Raw genomic sequence first — 14743 nt, forward strand, 5'->3', positions numbered from 1 at the left:
ACACAAAAGTCAAAGAAAATCAAAACACGCTGTTGGGTTTACACGAACTGTTATATCCTTTAATAATGCAAAGGTGTAAACTTCATAAAGTCTTGCTGATTATCTACACAATGATGTTAGCATTCTCATTAGTAGAAAAATGTGATCTGAACCTGCTGTATAAATATTCCAAAATATATGAGCAGAGAACCCTCATGAAGATACACGGTGTACGGTCTGTACTAATACACAGTGCCGAGGTGGGGGGGGCAAGCTTACTCCCTTGGAGATTCCTGGGAGCTGCTCTCTTAAAGACTCCTGGCTGGGCCAGGAGCCACAGCCTTCATATGGAGGGACACGGTGTCTGACAGGCGCTAGTGCACAATAAAGCTGTGTCTGGTAGGGCACACCGTTACAAGCCACAAGTCAGCTGGAATAAACCAGCTGGGTCCTGTGTCTGCTGAGAGCACAGAACCATGATATGGCTCTGGAAGTTTAGGTTGATCTCCAAAGGTCCCTCTAGGAATATTGACACTATCCATCTCCTGTGAGTGGGTCAGAGATGAGGCTGAGGCAGACTCTCTGAGCTGAGTTCTCCTAGAGTGAATACATGTGACATCTGTCCAGGGTCATCTGAAGAGGACAATGGTGGGACCTCTCTTGCCCTCCCTGACACTTTCCTTAAGTGACCCGTGACTCTCACATCAGGCCTTGAGGCCCATGTTTTTTTTTTTCCTCTGCTGTACTGCCCCAGGGCCACCTTGCTTCACTGAGCTGGTGGGAAGAGGCCAAAGCAGAGGTTCATATTGGAGAGAGGGGCACTGTCAATTTTAGCTGCTGACCAGTGTGAAAGCTTCTATGTTGAACACTTGGGGATACTGGCAGGTGGCAACACACCACACCAGCAGGTGGCAACAGCCTGCAGACCACAATTTGGAGTCATTTGTCTTCCCAAAGGCAAAGTCTAGTCTTTGAGCAATACAAAAAAAATAACAACAGAAACAAAATGGGTAAAGAACCAAAGAGAACATAAATTAAACTTCCGTGGAGATGTTCAGAGATGAGATAGGTAGAATGACGGGTGCCATGTGAGGGGAGGGAGTTTCTATTCATTAGAAGGTCCATCGCACGCTGACATTATTGGGTGGGGTTCAGCCTTGGCTCTCCTGCATCCAGTTGTGACACACCCACCTCCTCTTCTGGGTGATTGCCCAACAGCAACAGGAGTTCCTGGCTTTTCATAAACATTTAAAAAGTGTCATGGAGGCCAGTAGGCAAGCTGGGGGCACTCCGAAGTGCTGACAGGCACACTGCCTGATTTATTAATACTGTAGGGGATTCCAATGTTCCTCCACCCCTTACCTTGTGCTCTTTGGAGCATGCCGGGAAATGGTGGGGAGGGTGACTAATTCACAGTGGATGCTTCCAAACTGCCCAGTATTCTGTGCTTATGGTGATGATGGTGGTCACGGCTGGACCTGCCACCAGGACCTGGAGGTTTAGTGCTCATCGGAAACATCCTACTGTGGAGTGGAATAATCAAGTTTACTGGGAATCAGACGGCAAAGCCCATTTCTTTCGGGCATGTCACAGAGGCAGCAGAAGATGTTGAGACTAACACCAGCCCTTTCCAGAATGTTCATCAGCTCCAGAGAACAGATGATTTTAACTTTTCCCACCGCCTGGGCAACAGGGGATTTAATTTGCCTATCAGGTCAGCAGAATGCTCAGGCGAGTCACCCCAGGGGGCTCTTTCAACATGGGTACTTAAATACTTAAATGCAGGCTAAGCTTACTACTTGTCGAAAGGTGGTAGGCGCAGTGTTAAGAGACGAGGGACCCACGTGTTGACCTTCGAGATAATCTGAGCCAAGCTTTAGATGTCTAGAATTTCTCTACTGTTGAACTTTAGGTATGAACAACAGTAGAGACACAAGCAACAGATGGTAGTAACATCTTCATAAACCTTGCACAGTGTTGTTTTTTAAAAAATAGTATTGGAAGAAAGATCTCTCAAAATTCTCTTCTTCACATATATTCTTTACTACTATTAAAAAGGGGACAGATTCCATAAGAAGTGACAAAAAAAGTATCACCTAATGACAAAAATCTCAGGAGGTAAATCTGTTTCCAATCACCAAGAGCTTCCTTGTTCACCCAGGACACTTGCTCAGTGGCCGTGGCTGGGCAACTGTGGTCCTGCCAGGTTCTTTCAAAGAGGGACAACTGATCATTTTCATAGGAACTGGGGTTTTAATCAAATATAATGTGTGTGTGTGTGTGTGTGTGTGTGTGTGTGTGTGTGTGTGCCCGTGTGTGTGTTTTCAAGTTCCTAACAGAGCAAAAGAAGAGTCATTGCAGAGAAAAGCAATGAGACCAAGGTGTAGGAGGTGGAGCTTCCTCCCAGGGTGGCTGCAGGTGCCAAGCAATGGGTCCCAGAGGAAAGGTGGTTGTTGAGACATAAATTTGGCAGTGGGGATGTCCCAGTGACGTCCGGGGTGACAAGTGTGACAGCAGACACACGGGGAGGGGAGTTGTGGGAGGGGAGGAAAGAGAAGGCAGAGACAGAAACAGAGGAAAAAAATAGATAAAAAAAGAAAGGAAAAATAGGTCAAATATAGAAAAAACAAGAATCCAAGGTTAATTCAACTTAGTAAGTTAGGCTGACAAAAGTTAGAGAGTTCAGCGCTCTATCAACATCATAGGCCGGGTCAGCAGCTCAGCAAGGCCAGAAGCAGCATAGCAGGTTAATTAGGGGGTCGGGGCCAGCGAGCAAATGAAATTAAAGTGAGAGAACAGGAGCCTCTGTGGTAGAACAGCAGGGTCAGAGCAGGAGAGGGTTACCTCTTGCTAAGATGAAGCCTCTTAGGAGCAGGCTGGGAGAATGTTCTTCGGTGTCTAGGTTCTGCGTGTGGAGGTTCATATGCAGTGGACAGCTGCACTATGGTCAGAACACTGGCAATCTGGAGAACCGAGGCAAACCTGTCTTTCTACCGTACAAATCCCACCACCGTCCGAGTGTGAGGGTCCTGACCATCTTACCTTCTACCACCCTGCCAACCATGGAATTCGATCACAAATGTACATCTTGTAATGCAAAGAGGTTTTGTTCTCCAATTCCAATAAAATGGCCAGGATGGTCCAATCAGAGTCAAGTCCTTTGAGCACTTGGACAGCAGGCAGAGTCACCATGGACAAGGCAGAGTCACCATGGACAAGGCAGAGTCACCATGGACAAGGCAGAGTCACCATGGACAAGGCAAGTCCTCTTAACCCTATTTGACTCTAACGGAAGCCTGGATGATGTTCTGCAAGGCCTGTGCAGGTTGAACACTCTAGCATTTTTCTCTTTCATGAAGGAAACCTAGAAGGTGAAGTTGCTGGCAGTGCCCAGCCTGGGAACACAGTGTGCCCAAGCACACTGTCCATCAAGTCTCATCTGGGGAAGAACTAGCTGATGGCCTGTTGCCAAGGGTTTAATCTAAGCCTCACTATTCCCTGAATCCTAAGAGGTTCAAGTGTGGATCTGGACAGACGTGTATGTCGCACTCTTGATTTCAATGGAAAACTATCCAAAGAACACAGGAAAGAAGAGACAGAGGAAAAGCAGGGCCACCTCCATTTGGACATCCTATTGAGCCACAATGAGGACAACTTTCTGTAGCCACTTCTAAGAACTTCCTTCCAGGATATGTAGAGACACAGGACCCTAAACTGAGCAAAAAAAAAAAAAAAAAGCCCTCCCCATGGTGAAATCAACCAACTGATACTTCTAATCTACAGCTTAAAACTCACCTGCCAACTGGCTGGAGGCACCACACATTCACCCACAAATTCACACACAAACAATCATAAAGAACCACATACCAAGCTTTCCTTCTGGTGCTACCCACTTTGGCACATATAACCCTACAGGGCAGGCAGCCTATCCCCTTTCTGGACTGACTTAGAGGTCAGCAACTATGCAAGCTCTCCAGACAGGGCGGGTAAGATGGGCCTGCCCCAGGCTGTCTTCCTACCACACCTGACCATGGTAGAGGATAGGGGAGCCTCTCCAACAGTCTGCCGCTATGTGATCTATGACCATCTCTCCTGCCTGTGGTTGGTATTTGGCTGGCCCCGAAGGCAAAGTGATGGCTGAAGAATTAGAGTCTTCTCTGAGGTATTTGCCCAAGGAGGGGACTGGCCACTGGCACAAGGCATGTGGTCCAGAAATTACGGCTCTCACTTTATTCCCACACTTGAGTTGGTCCTGGATCCTAGAGACGTATCTGCATGTCCTAGGAGCAATGTCGCCACCATGGTCTAGCAGACTGGCTGCCCTTTCATCGATGGTGTGTCCCAGCATCTATCTTTTCCACTTGCTCCATTCCAAGAGGTTCAATTTGTCTCTGGCGCAGTGGAGAGGCCCTTCACAGATACACTTGTAGCTAACTGGGCACCATCTATTCCTTCTCTTGGGGTCACCAGAGAGAAGAGATTTAGACCATGGTTGAACAGCTAAAGCAAGGGTCGCATATAAACAGCATAAAGCCAGGTACGTTTTGTCCTAGTAAGGAATGCAGATGGCAAAGAAAGTCTCATTAAGGATCCTTGTTCAACCAGCATCCAAGGTAAGGTAGGAGAGTAGGGGTGTTTCCCATCCAAGGGAGTCCCATAGGCCGGTTAGCATTGATCTGTCAGAGCCAAGTCAGACAGGACCTTTTCCCCAGGATGCTTGGCAAAACTCTCCTAGGGGTCTGCCACATGTCAACCCACTCACTGCACAGATGGGGATAAGGCAAACTAAGCTTGGCACGAGCAACCAGTCATGAGGATAGCTGAAAGCAAGCAAGTTGTCAGGGTTGTTCAGGCTCATTAGGAGGCGCGGCTTGTGTGCATTAATTCAAAGCGGAAACAGACAGAAAACAGACATGGCTGTACCTGGGATGGCCGTGGGCTGGGCTGAAGTCCTGAACACGAAGTGAGCTGCCTTGGATTTTCCTTGCTGGTTCTCAGCTACCACATATACTTCGTACTCGGCGTTCCAGTCTAGGGACTTGAGCATGACGTGGTCACTGCCGGACGGGAGCCTGATCTCTGGTTTCCACTCGGAGGCGAGCTTCTGGGAACAATCGGCAGGAAGGACAGAAGACACCAGGGAGTGTCAGGGAGAATACTGGGGAGACTGGCTAGGGGACACAGACTCGGGGGACATGAGAACCATGGGGTGAGTTGTAAGAAATGGGAATTGATGTGGATTTTCCATATTGGTGGAACCACCTAGTTTGTTTGCCAAGATCAATAGTAGCAAATGCCGGTGTGGCATTGTTCACTGTCACACTAACTTCAGGACTGACGGGCAGAAACACTGTCCCCCACTTGTCCTATCTCCCCTATACCCCGGAATGCTGGGCCCATGGCATAAGGGCTTCTTAGAGGAGTTAAAAACTTGTATTTAAGTTCTTGTATTTCACAGTGCTCTCCACATTCTGACAGGTGAACATCACATAGATTCCAGTTTTACTAAAAATGCAAATTCTCATGTTGAGTGCATTCCACAGGCTAGGCTCTGCCCTGAGAGGTGGCTTCGACATTTCTCATTACACCCCTGTTACAAGGCTGCTGGGGCATCACTTTGGGCTCTTCCTACATCTGAGGAGAGGTACATGAGCAAAGGGCAGGTGACTTCACAAAGTCACGCTACAGCCAAGGTCGGAGCCCAGCATGTTTAAGCCACAGACGGTGTTTTCTTTTTCATACCAGGGAGCCCAGAAAGCGTGTGTTGAAGTGAACTGTTTTTTTTTTTTTTTCTCTATTCTGCAGTATGGTCTGGCCTCATCGTGGCTGAACAGGTGAGGCTCAAGATTGGGACACTCTTGGGCCCACATGGAGTATCCCGCTATGCTTAGCGAATAGTGCCCAGGGCATAAGGGGAGATGCGAAATTCTAGGGATTCTTCTCACCTAACATTCCCTCGAGGTATGTCACTCATGTTTACTATTGAGTTTGTACCAGAAGGAAGTTTCCAAGGCCATTGCTAGGCAACCACCTCCATAACAAAACTGTGTGGGAGAGGCCTCAAGTCCTCTGAGAAATCTTCAGATGGGTTTTTTTTAGTTGCAAAGCCTGTCACTTCACAGTCTCTGGCCTTTACAAAAGCCAAGTATGCTTCAGGTACACTCTGGGCATGCAAAGAGCTTTAACAAATATTTACTGGACAGGGGGGTAGAACACAGCAATGTGTCAGATATGAGGAAGTCCAGTGACCACCACAGGTCCAGGCCCGTGGCTGAAAGAAGAGATTTCCCCACGTAAAGTAGTTCTGATGAGCCACAAAGATGCCTCTAGGACCGTGGGAATGCTCATTCCAGGGATGTGAATGTTGTGGGAAAATGCTCAGAGGGGATTCTGGTGCCCTGTAATCTAACTCTCGAGCCTGGGCTGTGCTCTATAAGTTACCTTTGCACATGTTGCTATGGTGTTGTTTTAACTAACAGAGAAGCTGAGCTGAGCATGTCTCTTTACTCTTCCTTCTCTGTCTCCCTTGGCAAACATCATTACAAAAGAGACAACCAGACGGTAAAGCAAACACGCAGGAAAGCAAACTTTATGCTATGTAATACATATTAATAATATGTGATTGCATTTAGCAAATGTTAGGCCTCAAAGTGAAAGAGGATGCTTAAAGTCACTGGGCTGTACAGGAGCTCAGCAGCTTGTTTCTCTGTCTGTTAAACGCAGCCGCAGTAACCATTTGGGCAAGCACACATGGAGACTGTCTTCCTGTGGGCTAGTGTTCTAGTGGGGTCTTGCATCCTGGCTACCATTTGCAGAGCTTTCAAAGCATCTGGAACATTTTGGGGGTATCTGCATATACTGTGACTAATCTGACAGTACAAGTCATTTTATTCCCATTTTGCAGATAGGGAAATGGAGGTTTGGGAAGATGCAATTATCTGTTCTTCAGATGACATGCTGGCAAATGTTGCAAAGCTGGAATTGGATGTCATTGAGACTCATAATAGCCATTTAAATAGATATACTACCTTACTCTAAGTAGGTTACTCCTATTTCACCAGCTCCAAGTAAGCTCTTCAGAGGTACCTGGCAAGTCCTGGCATCCTTCCCTGCAGTAAGCGAACCACAGGACCTCCCATATAGCAGTATCTTTGCACTGGCCCTAAGCAACTTCTCCTATGATGCCAGTTCATCTCTGACTTCTTGAGACTCAGTTCAGAGAGTTGAATAGATAAAGGTCTGACCCTGGGCTGTAAGGTGTGCAAGCCTGCAGTGCTCTGTTCTGGACCTATAAACCATTTCCAGGGGAGCTATTCCCAGGAGAGACAGGAATGAAGAAACTTCCTGGAAAAAAGGCCTTATTTGGGGCTTCCCGGAGAAACCAGGCTGTTCTCTGGTTCATGATCTCCAACTACTAGGAAGTCTTAGTAATGGGTTATTCCCAGTGTTCCGAGACTGTCCCTGTCCCTGGCAACAGCTTGCCGACTGTCTTTCTAAGGCTGGAAAGGGAGGAGTGATTTTCAGTTTGGGGGTCAGTGATGACATATGGAATAGGAGAGATCTTAGCTCGGAGGTGAGTGAGCCAAAAAGGGGAGCTCGGAATCAAGTTGAATGTTTGCAGTTGGACTGGCTGAGGTGCCAAGAAGATCAGGCAAGGGATCCTGCTTACATTCTTGAAGCAAGTGAGGTAAGAACCTTGGCTCCTCATCTAGAGACCTCACCTAGGTGTGTGAGACCCTCAGGGGCTGGCTGTCGTAGCCTTGGTTGCTTCATGTGTAATGTGGTGGCTAACTGTAATACCTGCTCCCTACGTTCTGTGCAAGAAATACGCCTGGGTACTGCACCTGGTCCAGGAGACACGCTTGATGAAAAGTAGTGACTGTTATATGACACTGTGACAATTATGCACAGAAGTCCTGGGTTATTAAAATAGCAATTTGAAGAAAAATGGAGTCATAAAAAAATCACAGGGATGTCGCCATCCCAGTCATAGCGGAAGTTTTCAGAAGGTTCCACTGTGGGCATGGCTATAGGTCAGTCTTGGGGTTTAAAACCTTGACCACATTCCAAGAGTCTCCCACAAGATGTCTGGTGGGACCCTGTCCTATCCTCGCCTCCCCTGGGATTCTTGAGTTCTTGATTCAACACGACAGGTATCAAGGTCCCGGGGTGTGCACAGTGCCTCTGAGGATGAGAGCTACTCACCGCTCTGTACTTGACCAGATAGTGTCTGATGGGGGAGCCGCCATCATCCTGCTTGATCAGGTTCACCTTGATGGAGTTCCCGTCCTCTCCCATCTGCCCTTCCAGCTTGGGTGCGCTGGGTTCCCCTGCAATAGCCAGCACATTTACATGAAATCTGGGTCCCCTGAATGATGAGTGGGCCCATCAAAATGGGATGGAGTGATGCGGTGGGGCTGGGCACTTTGCTTGCTTTTTCAGAAATTCAAACGGTTAAGAAGCGATGAATGTAGAACCCTGAACCACCCTTGGCTGCCTCACTCGGTCTTAGCTGAGGGTACTTTGTGGGAATGTTCTGGAAGACATTCCCTGTGAGCACAGCCCCTTTTCCGTCTCTCTCACTGGGACTCACTTTTCTTCCTTCTACTCTGCAGGGTTGATTTCTACAAACCTGACACATCTTGACAGAGTGCCTGGAATATGGGCAAACGTAGGCAGGTTTGAGTAGGAAATTTAAAGAAACACAGAATTACTTTTCAGAACAGCCCTGTGGTTTTTTTATTTTATCCCTGGGTACATCATAACTCACCCTAGAGTCCCGAGGGCTTGGTCACTGATGGGAGTGAATGACTCTGTGTTCTTGCAACTAGCTTTTCATGAATTAAATTTTATTGCTTAGGATCACTTAAAAATACGTTTCCAATTGTGGCTAAATAAAACACGAATGGCCATCGGCAAGTTTCCTGTGAATGTAACTACATTTATGGCTCAGTGGAGTAAGGGATAATCTTTGGCTCTTCAATGTATTAAACCAACAATCATTGCGGTCTTTTTCTTTGTGAGAGGAGGGGTGGTGGTGGAGGAAATGGCTTTAGTATTTTACAGTAAGAAAAATAAAGTTTCTCGTTTCTTTTTATTTGAGCTTTATGCTTACTTAGAGCATAGCATTGGGAATCCAAGAGGGAGAAGGAAGATGGGAGGAATGGGAGTGTCAGGATGGCTCTGTACCGTGCTGCTGGTTTACTGTAGCAGCTGCAAGCAGACACTGACCGAGTAGGTGAGGAAGTGTAATGCTAGGGTTGAAATTAAAACTCCATACTTGTGAGGGACCAGGACTTCCAGGGGGGACCAGGCTCTGTAATCTATTTCTTGACCTCTTAGAGAGGCTGTACTCCATGGGGGTATGACATGAGAGTCAGGAAGGGAAGAGGCACTAGGTAGAGAGACTAATTACTTCACGCTGTACCCCTCACCATAAATGGAAGGCTTCAGGCAAAGCTGCAGTTTAGCCTGGTCTCCTTGTTCAGTTGTTGGGAACCTCCTCTCTGGGATTCAAAGGTGGAATCCGAGAGAAAAAGCACACACCACCCAGAGCTCTGCGAGGCATCCCCTGAGGCGTAGCACACGTGTCATCTGGAGCTGGTTAGAAACCCAGACTATTTCTGTAACAGGACTGGTTGGTTCGATGTGTGCATGGGTGTGCTCTGAGAACTAGAAGAAATGGGGGAGGGAATGTACGCTGAAACGCGGGGACTCATAATCTTGATGTCTGAAGGAAAGTCAGGCTCAGTATCTGTTCTATGGTTGGGAATTTATGAAACTCAAAAAAAAAAACCACTAGAATGCAAAGGCAAATAGGTTGTATTAAGATACGTGTGTGTCCTGGTTTTTAAGCTTGAATGTAGCCGCTGTCCTCAGCTATTTGGAGGAAAGCATTTAGACCTAGTTCAGATATGTCAATCTATGTAGGCTTTTCAAATTCTGTTGGGCTTATCCATGGTCTTAGACAACAAGTCAATTGTGTCTGCACCATCATAAATGTCTGCTAGGGCTTGAGGTGGAGTCTCCTTTAGAATAAGGCAGGGCCTTAATAATGCTGACCACAGCTGTGCTAAAGGAGCCATGAGAGAACTCAACTAGTTCTATTCTCTGAAAGAATTAAGGTGACCAATGCATCTCAGGGATCCTTGGTCATCGCAGCCTTTAGCACTGAAAGCTCAACATCCCAGGAAAGTCCTTGGTCCTGGGCTGACTGAGATGATTGGTGGCCAGGAGTGAAGGGAAACGGCATTATAGCTTTCTATGCTGAGAATCCCAACATGGACCGTGTTGGATGCCCCTGAGGGAGGAGGGGATTCACCAGGTAGGTGAAGTCCGAAGGCTTTGTTGAACCAACCACACTATTTCCTCCCGGAATGGAGCAATGTGGATATTCAAGGCATAATCAAGGGCTTTAAACACCTCCTCTAAACTCTGCTTGGTGGGAGGTGTGAGTATTATCAGCATCACTGCCGTACTCTGTCTCCACACTTGCAGGATCCAACGTAAGGACTCTTCCACCTCTGCCATCCCTGCATGGTGAATGTAGTGTCAACTCTTCCTTGACAGTCCCTCACAACACCACAAGGGTGGAAGACGAGATAAATGACCATCAGCTAGCTTTTAGTATGAGACATATCCTAAGATCAACACCTCCATATCTCAAAGACATTCAGCTATCGACTTCAGGTTTTACAATTTTTCAAAGTTTTCTTTAAAAAAAAAAAAACCAGAGAACTTGAAAGAGAGTTCAAGTCCCTTTAAAGACATGTAAATGAACAGACATATCTCCCAAGAGTCCCTGAAGAACCCAGCAGCCCTACTTAAGGTAGGGTCTGATCTCTGGATATGTTTCTCCAAAAAATGCATATAATTAGAATCTCAAAAAATGGCATACCCAGAAGTGAATTAGCCATCATTCTATCTGACAAGGTTACTCTGATACATATCTATTTTCTCTTGAAGTTCAGAGCATTTTATATGATATAGTATTTAGGTTACCATTTAGAAAGCTTTGCCTATGATTAATCAGACAAATATATGTTGTATTGAGTTCTAGAATTGTCTATCAGGCAATGATATCTCAAAGGTGAATGAGACATGAGTTTTTAAACAAAATGAAAAACTTAATACAGTTGTGATTCATTAAAGAGATAGTGGGGTCCTTGGACAGTAGTGTAACCTTTCCTGTGACAGTATCCCGTGACAGTATGCCTGAAGGAAGATTATTTTTCAGCTAACATGGAACTTTGGACTCATTTGGTGGCCCTTCGAGCTTTTGTAAGTGCATCAAGACTGGAGAGAGCAGTTGTTAAACCAACTGTCTTATGCGTCTCCACATGCTTGCCGCCTGTTTTCCATTACCGATTAGGAACCGGGCTCGGGAAACTCCTTTCTGCATGAAGCCAGCCATGATGAGAAAGGGGACACTGCAGAGGCAATGGGGCCTCAGCGCTAAAGAAGCTCACTGCTTAATTGAACACATTAGCAGAGGAAATGGTTTAGGGGGTCCCAAGGTTCTGGGGTGGCTGCTGCTGTGATTGAAATCATTATGGGCAATTTCAGAAAAACCAATATTGTAATTATTTGTAAATGTTGGCTTGCCATTCATCAGCAATAGCCATGTTGCTTTAAGAAGACCCCTGGGGTTAATTATAGCCCTTGAGTTTGGCTTCATCTAGGATTCAATTTCTCCCCCCTCAAATATTTTATGTTAAAGCTGAACACAGCACTACTTTAAAAATTAAACCTTGCCAATAACAACTATTCTGGACAATCCTGATGTTTTCTAGCAGACCCTAAGTCAGGCATGCACGGAAAAAAAAATGGTATGAAAAAGGCCGAGTACTGTCAGGTACGCCAAAGGCAGGCTGACGAGTGTCCTCTAAGAAACCATAATTGAAATGTTTATTTCTGGCCCTGGAGATTACAGGTTCCTCCTTTGGAATTACTGGGCTTCTGCGCCCTTCCTTAAATCCAAGTCGGCTGCACGCCTTCCCTCTCATCTTCAGGGGCCTGGAGGTGGAAAAGACTTTGCAATAAAAATCACAGCAAGTGTGGGGCTTGGGAAAGAAGCTTCTGTGAACTGGGAAAGGAGAGTAGGAGCCCCTGATCCACTCCAGGAAGCCCAATGCCAACGAGTGTGCTGAGCATGAGAGACCCAGGGGCAAACAGCCCGTCAAGGGCTCCGTCTCTGCTCTCTGCTCATACACTTTAAATGCTGATTTTTAATTATGTATGGGTTATGTGTCTGCAGGTAGGCTTGTATACATAAGTGCAGGTGCCTACGGAGGTCAGAGGGGGACATCAGAGCCTCTGGAGCTGGCATTACAGGCGGTTGTGAGCTGCCCAGTGTGGGGACTGGAACTATCCTGGGTCACCTGCAAAAACAGTGCCCTTAAACTGCTGAGCCACCTCTCCGGCCCTTCTTCACTGTCTTCTCTTTCAAACAGATCTGCACTGAGGCCAGCAATCTCAGCTATTCTCACGATTAACTACGGATTGACCTGGAGTTTGCATTGAAATGTAGCATTTTTACTATCAAATATCGTTGTTGTGATTTAAAAACACTGAACACGTGGCTTATCTCAACTCCCGTCTCTTTTGTTTAGTTACTTCTTAGCAGCCATTTTTAACCTTGGGTAATACCTTTTCTTATTCCGTGCCTCTTTATACAAGTCCAAAATGGAGGACTTCCCTATTCGCATGGGAAGCCTGTTTCGGGTCTCCAGCTCAGACACATTACACTTCCGTCAAGCAATAGTATTGACAGGTCCTTTGGGATTTGCAAATTGCCTTGGGGAGTCGGGATTTAGAGTGATTAGGCCACTAATTCTCCTTCCTGAAATGGAGTTCTTAGGGAGAGATAGCAAATGAATGACTCTAATGTGATGTAGGCTGTGTCTGCTCTCGGTCTTTATAACGCTCCCTGACACGCCCCCCTCCCCGGGGGTGGGGGTACCTCCCTGGATTTCCCATGCTTCTAAAGCTTAACTCAGTTATATTAAAGGTAAAGGTGCCAATTTGTCCTCAGCACTGTTCATCCCGAATGAGGTCTCTGGAGACAAGCGGCCTTTTTCTTTAGGGTTAAAGAGATGCTTGTGCTCAGGTGACCTGACCTTTACCACCCGAGTCCCTGGCTTCAGGGAGTATGGAATACGTTGGTAGGGGTGTGGACAGTTTGGGGTTTTACTTATTCAAAATGTGTATGGGTATTTCACCTGCACAAATGTCACGTGCACCACACCAGTGCCTGGTGTCTAAGGAGAGCCTCAGATACCCTACGACTGGAATTAAAAGCCGGTCGCAAAGCTTCCATATTGGTACTGCGAATGAAACCCAGGTCGTTTGCTAGAGCAGCCAGCGCTCCTAACCACTGAGCCATCTCTTCAGAATCAATTCCTTAGGTCTTGGCAGAGAACTAAGCTTGACCTTGAACTTCCTGGGGCCAGAGCTCACTGAGGCAACCTGGTGCCAAGTCCGTTCCTGCCCCAGTTCTCTTAGGAGTTCTGAATGTGTGTTGGGGGCAGAAGGGAGAGGTTCGAAAGACAGAATGCAAATTGGACAGCAACAAATGAGCTCTGACAGACTGAGCCACAAAAACGCCGGTTCCATTCTTGTGGGTGGCATGAGAGCACCAACGGATTAATTGACCAATTATCTTTGTTTCATTGTCCTTAAAAAACAGAAGGAAAAAAAACCTGACCATGAAGGTTTGGCTTGTGGTTGTGGGGCTGATCCAGGACAGAAATAACTATGACCCAGTGAACTCCGCTTCTGCCTCTGAGCCACAAGGGGGCGCCACACTTCACTATTTCATGAACATTGGTGCAGGTATTAAGTGGGCTACCGGGACGTTCCTGCCCTCACACTGGTAACCTTAGGGGATCCGGTCCCTACACGACGGTGCTTCAGGCTGATAACACTCCACTGCCCCCTCTCTGAGGACCTGTCCAGCTACCTCTCTACCCTGGGAGCCGCCAGGGTGGGAGATCCTTCGGAACAAAGGCAATTAGAGTAGAAAGTCTGTGTCGACCTGTCAGAGGCCGAGGCTCCAAACACACAGCTGTAAAAAAAAAAATAAAATATAAAGGAGGGTGTGGAAGGGGCAGTTAGTGATGTTTTCGATCTAAGAAGGAAGAGTGGGTGTTAAAGGATTTAGTTCGTCAGCACCAGCATTGCCTAACACAAGTCAGGGTCAGTAGCTAAAGAAAAAAAAAAAGATCATTATGAAAGGGTGTGAAGGGAGCCATGCTAGACATGCAACACGGTGACAGGGGAGCACAGCGGGCGGGCTTGTCACATTCATGCTGATGGTGGGAAACTGGAAGTCCCATTTACAGAGTCCTTGGACAATGACCTATAAAACCACTTCTCTGCAGAGGCACCTCAAGCTCTTCAGATACACAGGGCGGGGCCGGGGGTGGGCTGGTAGTTTGCATAGAACAAACTCACCCCAACAAACTCCCGATGCTGCCCTGGTAGGGACTTAAGTTTAAGTGTCTTTTCCACCACAGCTATTTGATGATGGGGGATGAGATTCAGTCCCTGGCTTAACCTCCCTTCTCTTCACTCAGTGTTTCGGAAAGGAACATAGTACACAGTGCCTGGCTGATGGGCAGAGTACCCTGTACATGTTAAACGCATCCCAGGCAATTTAGGGTGGGAGCAGGTGGATAGAGGGTGGAATGGGAACACCTGACTTCCTCAGCTGTTGTATGTAGGATCCGATAACAAGAGAGAGGCCGTTAGCTTATCTAAAGCA

The 14743-nt window shown here is 46.9% G+C and overlaps 1 protein-coding gene across 40 annotated transcripts in view; it reads right to left on the minus strand.

Moving 5' to 3' along the window:
- The window catches only part of Ncam1 (neural cell adhesion molecule 1), a 300380-nt gene that overhangs the window by 12742 nt on the left and 272895 nt on the right, over positions 1–14743 (minus strand). For 13 of the 40 annotated variants that reach the window (XR_015626349.1, XR_015626351.1, XR_015626345.1 and 10 more), the window contains 2 exon segments: positions 8185–8309; positions 4903–5080 (listed from right to left, as the gene is read on the minus strand). Coding sequence is in view for 23 of the 40 variants with exons in the window: in NM_031521.4 (NP_113709.1) it covers positions 4903–5080; positions 8185–8309 (303 nt within the window). In the remaining 17 variants the exon portion in view is untranslated. 40 annotated transcript variants of the gene reach the window in all.

This window comes from Rattus norvegicus, chromosome 8 (genome assembly GCF_021556685.1).
Source record: "Rattus norvegicus strain SHRSP/BbbUtx chromosome 8, alternate assembly SHRSP_T2T, whole genome shotgun sequence".
In the NCBI taxonomy this organism is placed as follows: Eukaryota; Metazoa; Chordata; class Mammalia; order Rodentia; family Muridae; genus Rattus; species Rattus norvegicus.